The sequence below is a fragment of the Gossypium arboreum genome, chromosome 12 (genome assembly GCF_025698485.1).
Source record: "Gossypium arboreum isolate Shixiya-1 chromosome 12, ASM2569848v2, whole genome shotgun sequence".
Classification (NCBI taxonomy): Eukaryota; Viridiplantae; Streptophyta; class Magnoliopsida; order Malvales; family Malvaceae; genus Gossypium; species Gossypium arboreum.
The window spans coordinates 100,855,267-100,873,865 of NC_069081.1; the positions used below are offsets into that span (position 1 = coordinate 100,855,267).

Sequence of the window (18,599 nt, forward strand, 5' to 3'; positions counted from 1 at the left end):
CTCGGGTCTTAGTATCCCCTTAACAAATCAAGCATGTTCCTCTTTGGATATTACAGGGCAAGAGGTAATAGCCCAAAATGTGCTGGTCAGTGGTTCCAACAGTAACACTTCTTCGGCGATGGGAAAAGTCTCGAATTTTACAGTCGTTGGTTCCTTGATGGAAGGCCAACCGAATGCTGAAGTGGTGGTGGAGGTGGGAAGTCTCGACTCAGATAAGCACTCAGCAGTGGTTTTCTCGCAAAGCAAGGATAAGAACAGCACCCCCACGGTTTTAAAGGCCAATCTAGGCTTGAATCAAGGGTTGATTCTTGGAAGTAGGGGCGGTGTGAAAGCTAAAAGCAGGGGAGCTTTGAAAAAATTTAATAAAATGCATGTGAATAGTGGCAGCCGATTTAAATCTAATGGTAACCAAAGAGTTTTGTTAAAAGACTCGATGGCTCATTTGGCTGAAAATATTTCCTCTTTAATAGGTGATAAATCTAGCTCAAATGGATATTTTGGAGACGAAGAACAGCAGAGGGAAGGGAGTCTCCTTGGACAGTAAGGCTGGTTTTATTTACTGCCGCAAGTTTATGGTTTTTAATTTGCTAGTTGTGATATTTTATTATTACAAGTTTTATTATTTATTTTATTTTGATACAGTAGGTAATTGTTATTTTGCTTTTTGGTATCCGAATTTTTATTATTATTGTAAGGTTTATATTTTTAATTTCTTCTTTGACATGAATTCAAACTTAAAATTTTTTTCTTGGAATTGTCAAGGTTGTGCTAGTAAGAAATTTATCCGTGTTTTTCGAGAGTACAATGTGGAGCATCATCCTGATATTGTTTGTCTACTTGAACCGAGAGTGAGCGGTAAAAAAGCCAATTTCATTATTGATCAACTGGGTTTTAATTTTTCTCACCGTGTTGAAGCTGTTGGTTTTTCAAGTGGTATATAAGTGGGTTGGAGTGATTCAGTGAGGATTCAAATTATCAAGAATCATCCTCAATTCATTCTTCTTCGTGTTAATGAGCATGATCCTAATAATAGTTTTTTATTTCCTTTGTTTTTGGCAGTCCTGATAAGACAAAACGGAAGATTCTATAGGATGGGCTTAAAGATGCAATACTTATTCAAACGAGCCCTTGGTTATTAATGGGTGACTTTAACGCTATTTTATCTTTTGCGGATAAGCAAAGCCCTTGTACTAAAGGTAAGAGATGTAGTTTATTTGGGGGTTTTGTTGACTCTTGTGAATTACAGGACCTGGTCTTTAGCGGTCTGGCTTTCACTTGGCAGAGAGGTGGAACTTTCGTCAGGCTTGATCGAGCTCTTGAGAATGATGCTTGGATGACTTCTTTTCCACAGGCTCTAGTATCACATTTACCATATGTTAAATCTGATCATCGGCCTATCCTTTTGTCTACAAGACCGGACTTGAATATGGATAAAGGTAGACCTTTCATATTTTTAACCGGTTGGACGAAACACAATAACTGTTCTACCTTTGTCAAAGATAAGTGGACCTTCGCAAGTAATATGGCTGATTCTTTGAATAAGTTTACTACTTATGTCAAAGATTGGAATAAGGATGTCTATGGTTTTCTGGGCTCCCATAAACGTCAACTTATGAGAGAGCTCAACAACATTGAAAAGGCTTTAGAACGAATTGATTCAAGTTTCTTAGCTAGAAAGCAGATGGAAGTCCGAGATGAATTGAAAAATGTCCTCAATCATGAAGATTTACTTTAGAGACAAAAGGCTCGGTGTGACTGGCTGCAGTTGGGGGATAGAAACACTAATTTTTTTCATAGTCGTACGGTCAAGAGGAGGAAGTTTAACCGTATCACTGCATTGCGTACTAGCAACGGGGAATGGTGTTTTAATCAGGAAATTTTGAAATCTGAAGCTGTGGGATTCTTTGAGAAACTTTATGGAGAAATGCCACAGCCATTGGGGGACCTACCCAATATTAATTTTCCTCGCCTAAAGCCCTCTGAGATTACTTTCTTGGATAAGCTTATCACCAATGAAAAGATTAAAAAGGCTCTATTTGATATGGCACCGTTAAAAGCTCTTGGGAGTAATGGCTTTCATACTCATTTCTTTCAGAGCCAATAGGATCTTCTTGGTAATGATATTTACAAGTGGGTGAAAGGAATTTTTGCCAGGAAGCCTATTGAACAAGATTTGAATAACACTCTAATCATCTTAATCCCTAAAAAGGACTGTCTTAAAGATTTTAGCCAGTTTCGGCCTATTAGTTTGTGTTCTGTTATGTATAAATTGATTATAAAAGTTATTGCTAAAAGTTTTAAGTTGGTTTTCCCTAGCCTTATTTCACAGGAACAGGCTGGATTCATAGCTGGTCGGAACATATTAGATAATATCATTCTAGCTCAAGAAGTCATACACTCGATGCGTGGCAAGAGGAGTGGGAAGAATTGGATGGCTATCAAGTTAGATTTGGAGAAAGCTTATGACAGAATAAGCTAGGACTTCATAAGTGTTTTGATGACAGCTGTTGGGATTCCTGAGTCTCTTCGAAAAGTGATTATGTCGACTATATCTTCCAGTTCAATGCATATCCTTTGGAATGGAGTGTCTACTCGAAAGTTTAAACTAGCCAGAGGTATCCGTCAGGGGTGCCCTCTATCGCCTTATCTATTTTTGTTATACATGGATTGGCTAGGGCATCTTATTAGGTCGGATATTGATATTGGAAGGTGGAAACCTGTTCAACTTTCAAGATTTGGACCAGCGATTTCCCATATTTTCTTCACTGACGACTTGGTGATTTTCTACAAAGCTCAAGTTGATCAAGCGAGACTTCTGAAGAACATTCTCAATTGATTTTGTGATGTTTCGGGACATAGAGTTAGTGCTAGGAAAAGTAATATTTACTTTTCTAACGGGATTAATAATAAAATTTGTAACCAAATTGTTTAACTGCTTGGATTTCAGAAGATTCAGAACCTTGGTATTTACTTAGGAGTTCCTCTTTTGCATAATAGGGTAACTAAAAGTACCTTTAGCTTTGTGGTTGATAAGGTAAGGCACAAGCTTAACAATTGGGATGTGAGGAAACTATCCATAGCGAGAAGAATCACTTTGGCCCAATCTATTTTACTTTCTATCCCGAACTACTTCATGCAGTCGATGCTTATTCCGAAGGGAGTCTATGCTAAGGTTGAAAGATTGGTTAGACAGTTTGTTTGGGGGTGTGATAATGGTCATCCAAAAATGTCATTAGTAGGCTGGGATTCTATTTGTCAACCACGATCTCGTGGTGGACTTGGTTTTCGTCATTTGAATGATCAAAACATGACATTTCTCGTGAAAATTGGATTTGGTTTAGTTTCAAAATGTAATGCATTATGGTTTCGTGTCCTGCGTTCTAAATATGGTTGGAAAGAGCAAATTTCAGAGTCCATTACTAAGAGTCAATGCTCACATTTATGGCGATCCCTTGCTAAAATATGGCCAACCCTCCATGAAAACTTAGCTTGGGCTATAGGAGATGGTGACAACGTTCGTTGTTGAAGGACTCTTAGATTCCAAGTATGGGTCCTCTAATTTCAATACTAACCTTGATTTGAATTGTTTTGTTAGGGAGATGGTTAACGGTGATGGTAGTTGGAACTTGGATTTGTTCCGTGTTTGGCTGCCTGAAGACATGATTAACAGGATCATAAGCATTCCTCCTCTCCATCCTGACTCAGGAGCTGACAAAGTGATATGGACTCGTTCGACCTCAGGCGTTTTTTCGGTTTGAAGTGCTTTTTGAACTTTAAAAAAAGACACTTGGAGTCCTCGAGATGAGAATTGGAAAATTATTTGGAAATATCATGGTCCACAGAGAGTGAGATTTTTCCTATAGCTTGCTTTTCAACAAAGGCTCCTTACAAATTCGGAGCGTACGAAGAGGGGGATCAGACACAGTAATTCTTGTTCTATATGTGGTCATGAGCTAGAGGATATGAGCCACGTTCTTTGTGATTTTCCAGTAGCAAAAAACGTGTGGACACATGTGTTTCCAAATCATCTGAAGCAAAGGTTCGTTTCTGACTCTTTTTAGGTTTGGCTTTCATCTAATCTTTGTTGTCATATGAGATTGCAGGATAGTGGAGTTACTTGGTCATGCCTTTTTAGATTAATAGTGGAGTTACTTGGTCATGCCTATTTAGATTAATAATCTGGCGAATATGGAAGAATAAGAATCTCTTCATTTTCCAGAACATCTCATGGTCAGCTATTGAAGTGGTGAAAGTCTTTACTAGTTGGGCTCGCCAATTTGAATTATATAGTAGTGGATACGAGAATAAGGTTTCAGCTGTGAATCGTCCGAATTTATCTGAGAATACATGGGTACTTTTGTCTACTAACGGTGCCGTGACGAGGAATTCTGGCCATGCCATATCCGGAGGCGTCGTTCGGGATAGAGATGGAATTTGGATTATGGGATTCGGCAGATACTTAGGTGTTTGTTCACCATTTGAGGCCGAAGTTTGGAGCATCCTTAATGGGATCCTTTTGCTACTTAATAAAGGATTGAGACGAGTCATTATTCAGACTAATAGTCTTGAAGCTATCCAAGCCTTAAATGATTTGGGAATGGAGGAGTTTGGGATTACTGTGCTTAGAAGAGTTTAACGAATCATTAAATCAGAAGGCCAGTGGAGGATAATCCACATTCTGCGAGAACATAATTTGGTGGCAGACCGCCTTGCTAAGTTCAGGCTGAATTGGAAATCAACTTTGCAGATCTTTGACAAAGCTCCTATGGAAATCTTAGAATTGTTACAAAAAGATAAAGTTAATGGTACCTTTATGTAATTGATGTAATTCTTCTTTTCTTTTCACAAAAAAAAAAAAAGAATCTAGGTCAAGTGATCTTGCTGGTTGCATCTTATAAACCACTGTTGGAAAAAATGGGTTTGGAAAACGTAGTAGAAAATAAATTTAGGGAAAAACTAGAGTTTTAAAATTTTTCCAAAACAAGATCTTAGTTGTGATATCTAAAGTAATAAACACTTAATTAAAATTGTACCTTTTTCGATTCGTCTAGGATGAGCGCTTCGACTGAGTAGTCTTCTTTGCTATCCTCAAGCTCACGTTTGCCAAGAGTAGGCTCGCTTTGAATCAGATAAATTTTCACAAGAATTACGAGTGGGGTAATTTTGCAATTTCTTTAAATTTTTAGGTCAAATTGTAAATCAAAAAAATATCTTTAGAAATTTTCTGAAATAATATCTTCAGAGAAGAGAATTTCTCTCTACAACTTTCTATTGAATTCAAGTGTATGTAAATAATGACCCAATGCTCTCTTTATATAGGGATAGTTTAGAGAGTTCAACGATGATTAAATATTATATTAATTTAATATTAAATCTTATTAAAATAATAAAATGTTTATCTAAACATTAAATTAAATTTAATATTAAAATAATCACTTTAATATTAAATTAATAAAATACTATTAACATAAGTATTAAATTTAATTTAATATTAAACTATTAAAATAATATTATTTTAGAATAATTAATCAAATCAAATTTTCTGGTAAAGTCCAAATAGGAGTGTGACTTTTCTACTGTTCAACCACCGACAACCAACCGCCTCTATCGCAGCCCACCGAAATCTTTGGTATGCGGTGATGCAAGTCTCGACACCAGTCTGACACCCGAACGATTCGGTCCAGTCGATGATGACTGATCGATTCGATCTAGCCACCGGTTGGACCATTAACCCGATTTTACATACCGAGCCCAATTTAACTAGTTTAAAAATATTAAAATAAAGATGTTTTAAAAAAATTACTATGAAGATGTTTTTATTTTTGTATTTTTATATTAAACTTATGAAATACAAATTTACACCTAAAATAAAATATACAAATAATGAGATTTTAACTTAAAATATTAAAATCCCATAGTTTTTTAACCAAAACTAACCTTGATTGATAAACCATTAAAAAAATTAAATCAATTGAAAATTAATTTTTTCAATGATTTAATAGTTTACATATGTTTTATAATCCAAAATAAAATAATTTAATAAAAAATTTCTACAAAAATTATGAAAATGATAAATAGGTAAAAATTACTCAAGAGTATTTTCAATTAACTCAATTTTTATTTTATTATATTATCTTATAAAACTTTATGTTTAAAAGTTTTGATTTTAGTTTAGAATAAGGTAAAACGTTTGCAAATGAAAGATAGAAATGTAGAATATATATATAAAATATATTTATTAAATAATATAATTATATTTCATAATTAATTTTAAATAATGTACCAAATAAATTTTATAATTTAAATTTAATAATTAAATTTTAATTTATTTTTAACACTTAATTTTTCGTCAAAATTAAATTAAAAACAATTAATCATAACGTTAATGTTTTCGTCAATTTTATATAAATTTAATTGGTATAATAACAAATTTTACTTTCATAATTTTTATATTTTATCAATTTGGTCATGATTTAGCAAATTTAACCCGTAATATTTTGTAACTATATAAATGTTGAGGCTAAATTTGCTGAATTTTTAAAATTAAGACCAAAATAATAAAATATATAAATATCGAGAACTAAATTTATTTTTATACTAATTAAAATTATACAAAATTATCAAAAATGTTAACACCGTAATTAATTATCATTAATTATTACTTTTAAAATTGATAAAGATCAAATTATTTTAATTTTTAAGAAAAACTAATTTACTTTATTTTAAAATTAAAAAGACTGAGGAATTCCTTTTACCTTTAATTAATAAATAAATAAAATTCTTAAATTTTATACTATATTTAACACTGTCCATTAACTGCATAACATTAATGGCTTGCTCTTCGAGCCAAATGTCACCGATTTCGCCGTGTCCCATTTCCTCCTACTTATCCTTCTACTGCTCCAAAAGAATAATAATAAAATAATTGGCATAATGATCTTTTGTTTCTCCAATTTTATAATCATCTATTTAATTTTTCCTTTAATTTTTATCTATTTTGAAATAATTTGAAAAAAATATGTTTAAAGGCTAAAAACAGTGAAAAATAGATAAATAACTTAAATATTTTTTTTAAGTTGGAGGGCCAAATAAGGAATTATACGAATATAATGTACTTACTTATTTCTCAGTTCTGTTTCCTTTCTCTCGTTTTCTCGCTCTCCGCGGAAAAACACCTCTTCCTAGTCGTCTGCTTGGATCGAGTTGCTCAGTTTCTCAACCACCAAACAAAAAACAAGAAGAGAAAACTTTCCAATTTTGTCTCCATGAGGTTTTTCGAAGCGAAGCGATAGTTTTTGGTATAATTTCTGTCGATTGGGATTGAAGAATCTATCTTTTGGTGGTAATCTTAATTTGGTATTTGGTTATGGCTTATTCCTGGTTTTCTTCTTTGATCTATCATTTTCCTTTTGTATAGTTTCTTTTGACCTATTTCATTCGTCGTAAACCGTAGTTTAGGTTAGGTTTGTGTTCAGGGGTTATAAGCTTAAGAAATTTATATTAAGTAAAAAAAAAAAGAAATTATTTGGAGAATTATTTGATTCTTTTTTTGGTGTGTGTGTCTGTGTGTGAATTCAGAAATTAGGTTAAGCCACCGGTTTTGTTTACCCATATTTGGGATTGTAGTCGATGTTTAGGTATTTTAACACAAGAAAAACTCTGAAATTTTTGGTGCGTTGTTTTAGTTTGCCATCCAAAATCTAGGGTTTTTCTTATTAGGTTATATCCTCCTCAAAATTCCCTCTCTTTTTCTTTTTTTCCCCATCGTTTTTCCTTCTTTTTAGCTATTTTCGTAACCCTCCTAAACAAATAAAAAATAAAATAGTTGAATTTTTTTTTTTGTTAAAATTTTTATATAGTATATATTGAAGAAAGGGAATTGGTTGTATATACGGTATAGAACCATGACGTTGAATTTTTCCCATCGGCCTATTATTCCTGCTCATTTAACTGAAGATCGGGTTTCTCCTATGAGAATCGTGAATGGTTACCTTGTTGAAGGTATCCCACAGAAGAATGGAGATGGGTATTTGGAATCTTGGCACTCAAATTGCGAAAGGGAGGATTGCATTGATTATGGTAGGGACAAAAGCGGTGGTCAATTTGGTTCTCTCGAGCCTGTTTCCAATGATATTATTGATCTTTTGCCCTCGGATCCATTTGGAATGGATATCACCTCTACTTTCACTGCAATAACAGGTTGGCTTGAGGATTTAGAGGTTGATTATGGTGGCTATGTGAGAGATGATGTGGGGACAGGTGATGGAAGTCATCAGTTGTTTGCTGGATTGAACTTTATTTGGAACAACTCAATGTGGTTCCAAACATTTCCTGGTGAATGTAAAGGCAGTGTTTCTGGTGGACTTGGTGTGTGTTCTCAGGCAAAGGAAAGAGGGAATGTGTCTGATCATACTGGTTTTGGATCAGCTCATAGTGCACAGGGCATTTTGTGTTTTGGGAATGAAGATATGGTTTCTGTTGATCAGGAAAATGACGAATTTCAGGATTGTGAGGTTTGTTCTGAGGAACATGAAGGAGCTCCTCATGAAGCTCTGAGTTTTGCCTTTGGTTATCTGGGTCTGCGGGATCTATTTGCTGTTGAAAGTGTTTGTATGTCACTGCGATCTGTAGTTCAGAATGATCCCCTTTTATGGAGGAATATTCACATTGATCAGCCACTAAGCGATAAGCTAACTGATGATGTTCTTTTACAAATAACAAGGAGGGCTCAAGGTAGCTTACAATGCTTGAGTCTGGTAGATTGCCAAAGGATTACCGATGAGGGCCTTCAGTGCGTGGTTGAAGAAAATCCAAAGCTAGTCAAGGTTAGTATGTTGCTTTGGAAATTTTATTCTCCCGTCAGTTTCTGAATCTTGATTTGTATTGGTACCAAGTTGTAGGTATATTTGCTGATGCCCTTGCATATCAGTTAACCATATTATGCAGATAAGGAGTATATAAATATAAACGAGAATAATGGTGTAATATGACTAATATTTTACTATTTCAGCAGAATGATACTGCTAGCTACTCTCTGATTTTCTTAAATTGTGAAGCCACCAATTGTCGAGATTGCTTTAGAAAACTGTTACTTGAAGTCTAAATCCTAAGAAGCTTTAGACATGTCTACTAGAAGATAAATGCGTACTCTGTCATGATTTGTAGATATTTAGAACCAAGAATAGTATCTCCCCTAATGACTTATAAGAAAGGAGGATTGCTGTAGGTTAGTTTGCTTATGTTTTTCTGCTATATGTCAAGGTCCAATGTTTTTATTGAACTGGTGAAAGTTTCTTTCAGCTTTCTTAAATTAATGTTTAACTTCTATTTGGCCAACATGCTTTGTTGCCTAACACTAAATCAAAATCCGAGATTGCATATTAATGCAATGATATACTTAGGTTTTTCTTCTTCCTCTTTTGAGTGCTTTTTTCTAGTGCATGAAAAACCTTAGGCTTGGAAGAAACAAACAAATAATTGCCATATTGTCTGGTGTTCCTGGATTTAGCTCTCAAAGCACTTTTCAAACTTAAATTGGCAATTTCATTATTGTGTCTGCTTTTTTTTCTTTTTTTTTTGATAGAGTGGTATTAAACTTCATTAGCTGTGATTAGGAAATATTTTAATTGTCTATTATATGTTTTGCATCTTTATATTTAGATACTATTTTTTTTTCTTTTGTGTTGTAAACTACTGAATATTTTATCCTTGTAGTTGAGTGTACCTGGATGTACAAGACTAAGTATTGAGGGCATTTTGAATAGCCTAAAGGCTCTGAAGTCTGTGGGCAGACAAGGGGTGAAGCATTTGAGGATTGCTGGGGTGTATGGTGTAACACAGAAGCATTTTGAAGAGCTGAAGTTGTTATTGGGCATGGACAACCAAATTCAACAGATTGTGCACAAGCCACATTTTTATAACAGAAGAAATGTGTGTGAAGATGATCGTGCCATTGATATCGAAATGTGCCTGAGATGCGAGAACGTGAGGCTTGTTTATGATTGTCCTGCAGAGGGTTGTCAGCAGAAAGACCATACCGCTCAGTTATGCAGGGGATGCACTCTTTGCATACCACGGTGCATCCAGTGTGGCCGGTGCATTAATGATGGTGAGTATGAGGAAACATTTAGTCTGGAGTTGCTTTGTTCAGATTGTTGGAGGGTACAAATAAAATCTTGATGTCTAAATTGCTAAACCTCGTGTTGCATCTATGGTTGGCATTGGGCACTTCATTGGCATTTTTGGGTTTGCTTGTGGATGGTCAATACTGAAGTTGGTGGGAAATGACCTAAGAAGTTTTATTCTGTATTGGAATCTGTGTTGTGGAGAATAACGTGGAAAATGGAAGTTTGCCTACTTGAACATGAGCTGTTACTGTAGAATGAGAAATATTTGTGGCCTCTGTTGCAGGATGAATTTGGTTGTGATCAGTCTTGTTGCTGCGTAGCAGTTTGCACGGCAGGCCATGATTTTTCTGCTAGCAGCGGTATATGACATCTCGACTTATTGTTATGAAATAAAAGTTATGGGTAATAACAGATAAACTGAAGTCACTATTGCTTTGTCTTAAATTTTCCACTGTAGACTAAAGGGGTACCAACATTTATTTTGTCATCTATTTGGTTTTACTTGGAAACTACTTGTTTGATGTCTCCTTTTAAAAATAATGGTTAACATCAATTATCATCATTCATCAATAACTACTATTGTTTTAGAGCTAAAAGTGTTATATTAGTTTATTATATTTGGTGTTCTTGCTGGAAGATGAAAAAGAAATTAGTTAGAGAGTCTTGGTCATTGAATTGTAAGCAAATAATTTGAAATTATAAAAATGAAATTAGTTTCCCAAGTTAGTACCTCTTTTTTCTTGGGTCTAGATTGATAATTTCATCACACCTTTGTCTCTTTTTTTTGTTATTTTGTTAAAATATGATTATGTATCAATTATTGTGTCATAACACAAATTTATATATATAATTTTACAAATCTTTAAATATATATATAAAGGATAAAAATTCAAAATATACAAGTAAAAAAACTCAATTTTTTAAAGAAAATCTAAACATTAGGTTTTTTTTTTTTTTTTTAATTCGTCATATCTATACCATTTTCGAGAAACTAAAATTCAGCATGAAAGAAAAATGTTGTTTCTAGGCATAGACAAACAAAGAGGAGGTAGTGGGAGTGCTCAATGCTTGCCCAGTCCATTGTGCAGGAGCTTCCTCGTGTTGAAACAAAAGACGTCAAAGTTAGCAATCATCAACAAGCTTTTCCTCATATTTTTTCACTGTAACGTTAACACTAGTTGAACTTTGATGATACAAAACGTCACCGCTCTCGTTGAAAAAACCCACTATTTTCTCTTCAAGGATTTCAAAGCCTTCATTCTCGAACTTAAACATGAAATCTACTATACACATCCGAACAGACTTGAATTGAGACCTCATCAACTTCAATCCGTCCCTTCATTGCCTCTAAGTTTCCATTTCAATCGCTTTATTTGCAATACCCTTTCATTATCAATGCTAAAACATAGCTCTGTATTCTCTTTTATAACCACACATTCAATCCAAGTTTTCTTTCCTTTTGCTTTGTGGTGTACAATTTGTTCTCGAAACAAGAGCTTGGGTTTTTCCAATCTTTCCAACTCTAGTTCAGGCGTAAGTATTATTTCCCCATCGACGACAACAAGAAGATATGATTTGGAGGGTAAATCCTAGCAAACAAAGGAAGGAACCTAGGATGCTGTAAAGAAGATAATGAGGATGTTGATTTTTAAAAAAAAATCTACAATTGTAAAACTTTTAGATTTTTCTGATTTAAAAAAAAACAATTCTTTCTTGAAAAAAAAGTAAACAATTCCAAAATTTATGAAAAAAAACAGACATTCAAATTAAAAGAAATGAAAATTGTTTATGAAAAAATATGAAAAAATGTAAAGAATCATTAATGTATTTAGAAAAATTATGTACTAGTGGAGTTTTAGATTCTATAAGTAGGGTTAAGGGGTTGACAAATATGTTATAAAATATAATAAAATATTTAAAAAAGATACACATGTGATTTTTAAGACTACTTATCGAAAAAAATACACACACTATCTTATATATTTAATAATATATATATTGAAGAATTTTAATTTTTTTCATAAATATTGGAAAGTTTTAAAATTTTTATTGAGAATTTATATATATATTAATTTAAAATATTGAAGAACTTCTTTTCGTAATTTTAGAATTATAATTTTTATTTATGACTTTTAAATGTTTAAATTTTATAAATTTTATATTATTTATTAAAATGTCATATAAAATAATAATATCATGTCATCAATAAAAATTGAAACCAATTTACTTCAAAAGAGGAAGGTGAAGCTAAATAATTGGAATGGGAACAAAGAAGAAGAAAGTGAATTTAAGGATGTGTTTTGGGCTTAAGCGCAACTAAACTAGTGGTCAACGGTCAATGTCTAGCGAGTGGTGGTTGTCGTAGATGTTGGCCGCCAAATTTTGGATTTTCGGTTTTCATGAATAACAATAGAAAGAAAGAAGAGAAATGGAGAAGAAAAAGAAAAAATTGAAAAATTGAAAATTAAAATTTCGAGGTTAAAATTATTTTTTTATATTTTTTTAGAATTTAATCAAATCACACAAATCTTGAAGATTTTTTTTTTTTTTTTACAATCAAAACTAGCTTAACACAAATGTGTGAATTTTAAAAGTTAAATTTATTATTATATTAACTTTTATAACTATCAAATCATATTTCCGTTATTTAGTTAATGATTTGTGATAAAAAGATAAAATATGATAAATTAAATAATTTTTATAATTAAATGATTAAAAAATTTAAAACAGTGGGGTGGAACTACAAAAAAAATTTAGCCTTTAAAATAAAAATCCCTTTGAACGTCCCAAGCGATTTTTCCTGCTGTGAAAAAAAAAAAAAGCGCTCATAGTCATAAATCTCAAGTTTCATATATAAACTCATCAACGAGCATATTGTTTATCCTTTGAAAACATAATTATATTACACTTAAATTAATATCCAATAAATAAAAACTCATATATAATTTACCCAATGAACAATATAAGATGAAAACAAGATTTTTTTTTTATTTGTTCACATAAATCTCATTCTTGAACCAGAAAGGGATAAAAAATGAAAAAAGAAAAAGAGAGAGAGCAATAAAGAATATAAAAGTTCTAGTAAAAGTTGAAGTTAAAATTTGGAAAGATCCATGGAGATAGGGTTTTCATATGTTCTTATTTGCTGTCATTATTTTTTTGCTCAGCTTTCTTACGTAGTTCTTTAATCCATTTGAAACTCAGCACTGACTTGCTAAACTTGCTTTTGGTGGAACCTTCCTCTTTCTTCTTCTTCTTCTTCTTCTTGTCAGGCTCTGCTGGTGAAGGATCAGGATTAGTGTCCCACTGATCAGCCCATGATAACCCAGAATCCATCTCTCTCTTTTTTCTTTCTTTGTTTTTACCTTCAGATCTCTTGTTTATTGCTTAACTGCTCTTTTATATTTATTTAACCTAATCCTTGACTGGAGTTTGGCAAAACTTAGTTATTTTTGGGTGACTAACAACCATTTTTGTTTGACCTTTTCATATTGGGTTATTTTAGAAGAAATTTGTGTTACAGAGTTGACTGCAAAAAAACCAGTTATTTTTGGGAACAATATTTGTTTGTTGTTTTTCTTCCCGAAATCCATGTTGTCCGAATTCAATGGCTTAAGCAAAATGCCAAATTCAGCCATTATAAAAAAAAAATAGAGTTATTAGTTGTAATTAACATATTTAATTATAACACAAAAGATATAAAATAACAACACATCTAATTTCTTGCTATTAGTATTCAATGAGTGTTGGCTTCCAAAAATCCTGCCTAGCTTGACTTAATTTAAATTTTATTCTTCAACTTCTCCATATTTATACTTTAACTTCATAAATTTTAGATATTTACACTTGAGCCACTAACTTTTCTCATATATACACTTTAGTCCTTACTCTAAATTAATATATCCTAACATACCTCTTGATTTTATTTTCTTTGACATCACTCAACTTTCTCCTTTTTATTACTTTCATTTTTCTTTATTTCCTTATTTTACCTTATCGAGAACAAAATCTCAATTTTTTCACTACATTCATACTGTAGTGACTTTCGAACTGTTACAACTATATTGAATATCACAATCTATTTCACATTTTAATTCTCTATTAACTTGATCCGAACTTAAACGGATACATGGATCCTACCATCACACCAATTTGACATCTAATGTCTCATCAGACAAAAATGGAGTAAGATCATCGACTTATAACCAAAGTAATCTTGTACAACTCCAATTTGATGAATAAGGATCTAGAAATAAGTGACTACTCATTTCTCATTTTTACAACTCCAAATTGCGTTCATCTATAACTCCAAATTGAAATCTGATTTCATCATAATTCATTAGGGACTTCCTATTTCTCATTTCTACAGAAAGTTTCACAATTTATGCATTTTAGTCTTTATTGTACAAAAATATCAATTAAATTTACAATTAATCTTTTTTCACCTCTAATATTAAAATCTATCAAGTTAGTACCTAAAACTTCAAGAAATTAACAATAGTAATTTGCTAAAACTTTTACAATTTAACAATCAACGTGGAAGGCTTCAAACTTTTCTTTTAGGTTTTCTTCTTTTTGTTTCGGTGTTCAAGCGGAGAAGATGATGGAAATGTTCATCTTCTTCCACTATCTCATTATATATATAATTGTTTTACTTTTATTTAATAACAAAGTTTTATTTTAAAACAATTTAAATAACCAAATAACTAATTGCTATTTTAGGCCTTAGGTTAATCACAATTTGGGTTTTCAGTTCCTTTCTTAATTAAAAATCTATGAGCATTGAACTTTATAATTTAGACCCTAAACTTTAATAAATCACTAATTCGGTAAGCTTACCTATCCAAAATTCAATTAATGTATAATACAACTCCGTAAATATTTAAGGGTTTGATTTTAGGAAATGGGGTCTCAAAACTGCATTTTCTGACAACACTAACATTCGGGCCATTATAATTACTTTAGCCTTCCTCTTTGCTTTCTTCTAGTACATTCCATTTATTAATTTGCAATGCTCTTTTTTACTAAAGAAATCTCTGTGTATAATGATTGAGGATTAAATTTGTTGTTATGCCTTATACAGAGGCGAATTCGGGGGGTTGGTAGGGGCCCAGCCCCTCTAAAATAGAAAATTGTTGTTTTGGTCCTTTAGAAAATTTTAAATTAGTAAAGGTAAAATTGCACTTTGGCTCCTCTTAAAATTATGAAAATTTAATTTAATTCTTTAAAAATTATAAAAATATAAACTATTAAAAAGTAAAATTTTATTTTGGCCCCCTAAAAAAATTTCCTAGCTTCGCCCTTGGCCTTATATACAAACCAAACAGAAGTATTTAATGAACAAATTTAAAGGAGAAAATATTTTGCTACTTCTTCTACTATAAAAGGATTACTCTGCCTTTTTTTAGTAGATGGACCAAAATGTAATCCAAAATATAGTACAAGAATTATTATGATATTTTTACCCAATATATTTCAATTGAAGAAGTAAAAATAAGGGTTAATGTATTGTTTTGAGTTTGAACTTGACATTCGTTTTCAAGTTAGGGCTTGACTTAGATAATTGTTCCTACAGCTTAAATTTCTTTTAATCCAATTTTTTGAAGAAAATATTAATGACTAATTGAAAGAAAATTCATTTGAAAAGTGGAAGTGTTTGGACAAAAATATAGATATGAAAAATAAGATTGGACAAAAAAATAAAACCCATTTAGAAAATAGGCAAACTGAAACACCCCAAACCCAGCCCAGACGTTATGATCGGATCCGACATGCCACATCGAAGCGTTCAAAACATTTTATATTGCTGATCCAGAAAAACTTACTTAGTGTTTTAAAAGATAATTTCATTATAGGTTAAAGTGAATGGAAGCTGTGCACCAGGTAGGAAACCGGAAAAGAGGTAGTGAGTCCATCAGACTGCTTAAGTACCAAGCTCCCTTCGGATCCAATCCTAGACATGCATACCACCATTGCCACACCTTAACGTCATGATATTTCTAGGAAACCGATTTGATTAAGTCATTTTTAGGAAAAGTGATTAATTTTGGAAAATACTTTCATTGCGGAAGCTTTGCTTGTTGTCGTGTTATTCTGAAATCAATTGTTGTTTTTGAAAACGGGCCCTAAAGCTATCCAATTTCAACAGTTAAAATAAGTAATACCTATCTTAGTAAAACATATTAAAACCATAAAAATAATTAAGCGGCCTTATTACATTTAAAACCCAAAACTTCAAACGTAAATAAAAGATGTCCATTCACGGAAGAAAATCAAACTTTCGAATGGGTGGCCACTCAAATTCCCTTACGACTCCAAGCCCACTATGGTTGGGGATTACTGCGTGGATGAAAATAAAAGGGGTGAGTTTGGGAAACTCGATGTATAAAATAACCCAACCATAGTCTAAATCAGCTCAACCCACAAAGATAGAATAAGTTGGCTTTAGCCCGAGCGAAATCGAATAAAACCCATAGGCCCATAATGAGCGAGCAGATATTACATGTTTATGCGTAAACCCAACCCAGATTCATCCATAACACCCCGTGCCACCTTACACCATGTGGGAGACTACTCGACCCACCCAACCTCTACACACCACAGAAATCGCAGCGAGGCTGCGAGATATTGTGACAAAGTCACCAGATACAGATATTGTGGTAGAGCCACCAGAATAGATATATGTGGCAGAGCCACCAGATCAGATAATCGTGGCATAGCCACCAGAATAGATATATGTGGTAGAGCCACGAGATCAGATAATTGTGGCATAGCCACCGGGCGCTTCCTCCATAATATAACCCATGTCCCCATGCAATGAGATATATAATCATGGCATACATCATACGAAATCGGATCGTCATGCTTTTCGGTCAAAATTAACCCTAGGGGTATAACAAGAATTTTGCACCTAGAGGTATATGATAATTTTCCATACATAGGGGTATTCAAGTAATTTAACTATTCTTAAGGTTTTCATGCATATCATAGCCATTTACATACGATCAGAAACACTTACCGCATTTTCTTACCGACTTAGGGCCGTTGGCCCATTATCCCGTTTTTGGCCCATTAAGCCCCAAAACATCGAAATGCACGGAATCACGCATTCTGCAGTCTTATCACTTTAATTTACCATATACATCAAACTATTAATCTCATGAGCATTAGCACACTCGCAAGATCTCAAAATACCGGCTTTTCGGCTTTTGCCGATCTAGTCTATAAGAGGGTGTTCGTTACACACCTGTTTGCGACGATATGCTGACGAGATCCACACACGAACCGCCTACAATTGGATTACTAACATGTTAATATAACTATTCAAATACAGACTACGTATTAACCCCTTACAATATTCGGCCAACCACACCTACAGATCATAGTAAGCTTATAAGAAAACAATAAGCAACTCATTAACAATTTTTTGTCAATGTTTACCACATAATCATAATTTCACTGCAAGCTGTCTTCCTGAGCAACAGTAACTAAATTATTTATAACTGGAGTTACGAAACTCCAAATCAAGTGTCGTTAATTTTCCCTGAAAATAGACTCATATATCTTCTATCCATAAAATTTTCAGAATTTTTGGTATGGCCAATCAATACCAAATTTTTCTTAAATTTTCCCATGTTTCACTGTTTGACTAATCTAACCACTCTTCATTACGAATCAAATTTCTCATTGTACAGAATTCAAAATATGTTCTTGTTTATTCCATTTGAAACTAGACTTATTAAGATTTAATTAAATAATTTATGCAGCTTCTAACTCATCTCCCACAATTTATGGTGATTTTCCAAAGTCACGTTCTTTTTCTTTGTCCCAAGCGGTTTATTACCAAATCACTCTTTCACACCTAACTTGCATGCTTGTTATTTAAACATGTATATCACCAATCAATCATCACATATCTATGATTTTATTTAAGTATAATCTCCATTTCATCATTTTAAAGCACAACATGTTAGCCGATTTTTCCCTTAGCATCTAAGGCACATGCATGCTCATTTGTTTGGCTCAACTTCACCTATCTTCCATTTTTCATCAAAAGAACATGAAACAACAACCATTTCCTTCATTTTAATTCATGACTAAATGCTCACAACACAACTAAAACCAAAATATGCTTCAAGAGTTAAGGTAGAATCAAGAAGAACTTATGAACATCAAGATAGAAGCAAACTACCATGAACTTACCTTCAATTTTCTTCCCCAAGTGACCGAACATTCAAGAGCTTTCTCCTCTCCTTTCTCTTCTCTAACTTTCGGCTATGATGAACAAAGATGGACAAAACTTTGTTCTTTTCACCCCTTTTTCTTTTAATAAAATTTCATATTTCATCCATTTAATTCTTTATTACAAAAGACATGAAATGCCCATCATGGAACATTTACCTAAACCATTATCATGGAACATTTACCTAACCAATTATCATGGAATATTTACCTAATCCATTATCATGGAAC

General features: G+C 32.8%; 2 protein-coding genes across 2 annotated transcripts; one reads left to right on the plus strand and one right to left on the minus strand.

Moving 5' to 3' along the window:
- The first annotated feature begins 7,058 nt into the window (after positions 1-7,058).
- On the plus strand, positions 7,059-10,723 carry LOC108479845 (F-box protein SKIP14-like). Its single transcript, XM_017782664.2, has 2 exons — positions 7,059-8,825; positions 9,715-10,723. The coding sequence occupies exons 1-2, from the start codon at positions 7,905-7,907 to the stop codon at positions 10,177-10,179; spliced, it is 1,386 nt and encodes a 461-aa protein (XP_017638153.1). The 5' UTR covers positions 7,059-7,904; the 3' UTR covers positions 10,180-10,723.
- A 2,232-nt stretch (positions 10,724-12,955) lies between these two features.
- On the minus strand, positions 12,956-13,568 carry LOC108479077 (uncharacterized). Its single transcript, XM_017781498.2, has one exon. The coding sequence runs from the start codon at positions 13,461-13,463 to the stop codon at positions 13,266-13,268; it is 198 nt and encodes a 65-aa protein (XP_017636987.1). The 5' UTR covers positions 13,464-13,568; the 3' UTR covers positions 12,956-13,265.
- Positions 13,569-18,599: the final 5,031 nt, after the last annotated feature.

What these genes read in the sequence shown, in the direction of transcription:
- LOC108479845 (XM_017782664.2), top strand. Translation starts at nt 7,905, where the DNA reads ATGACGTTGAATTTTTCCCATCGGCCTATTATTCCTGCTCATTTAACT. An exon ending in AAAATCCAAAGCTAGTCAAG is followed by an intron (nt 8,826 to 9,714) that starts GTTAGTATGTTG and finishes TTATCCTTGTAG; the next exon opens with TTGAGTGTACCTGGATGTAC.
- LOC108479077 (XM_017781498.2), bottom strand. Translation starts at nt 13,463, where the DNA reads ATGGATTCTGGGTTATCATGGGCTGATCAGTGGGACACTAATCCTGAT.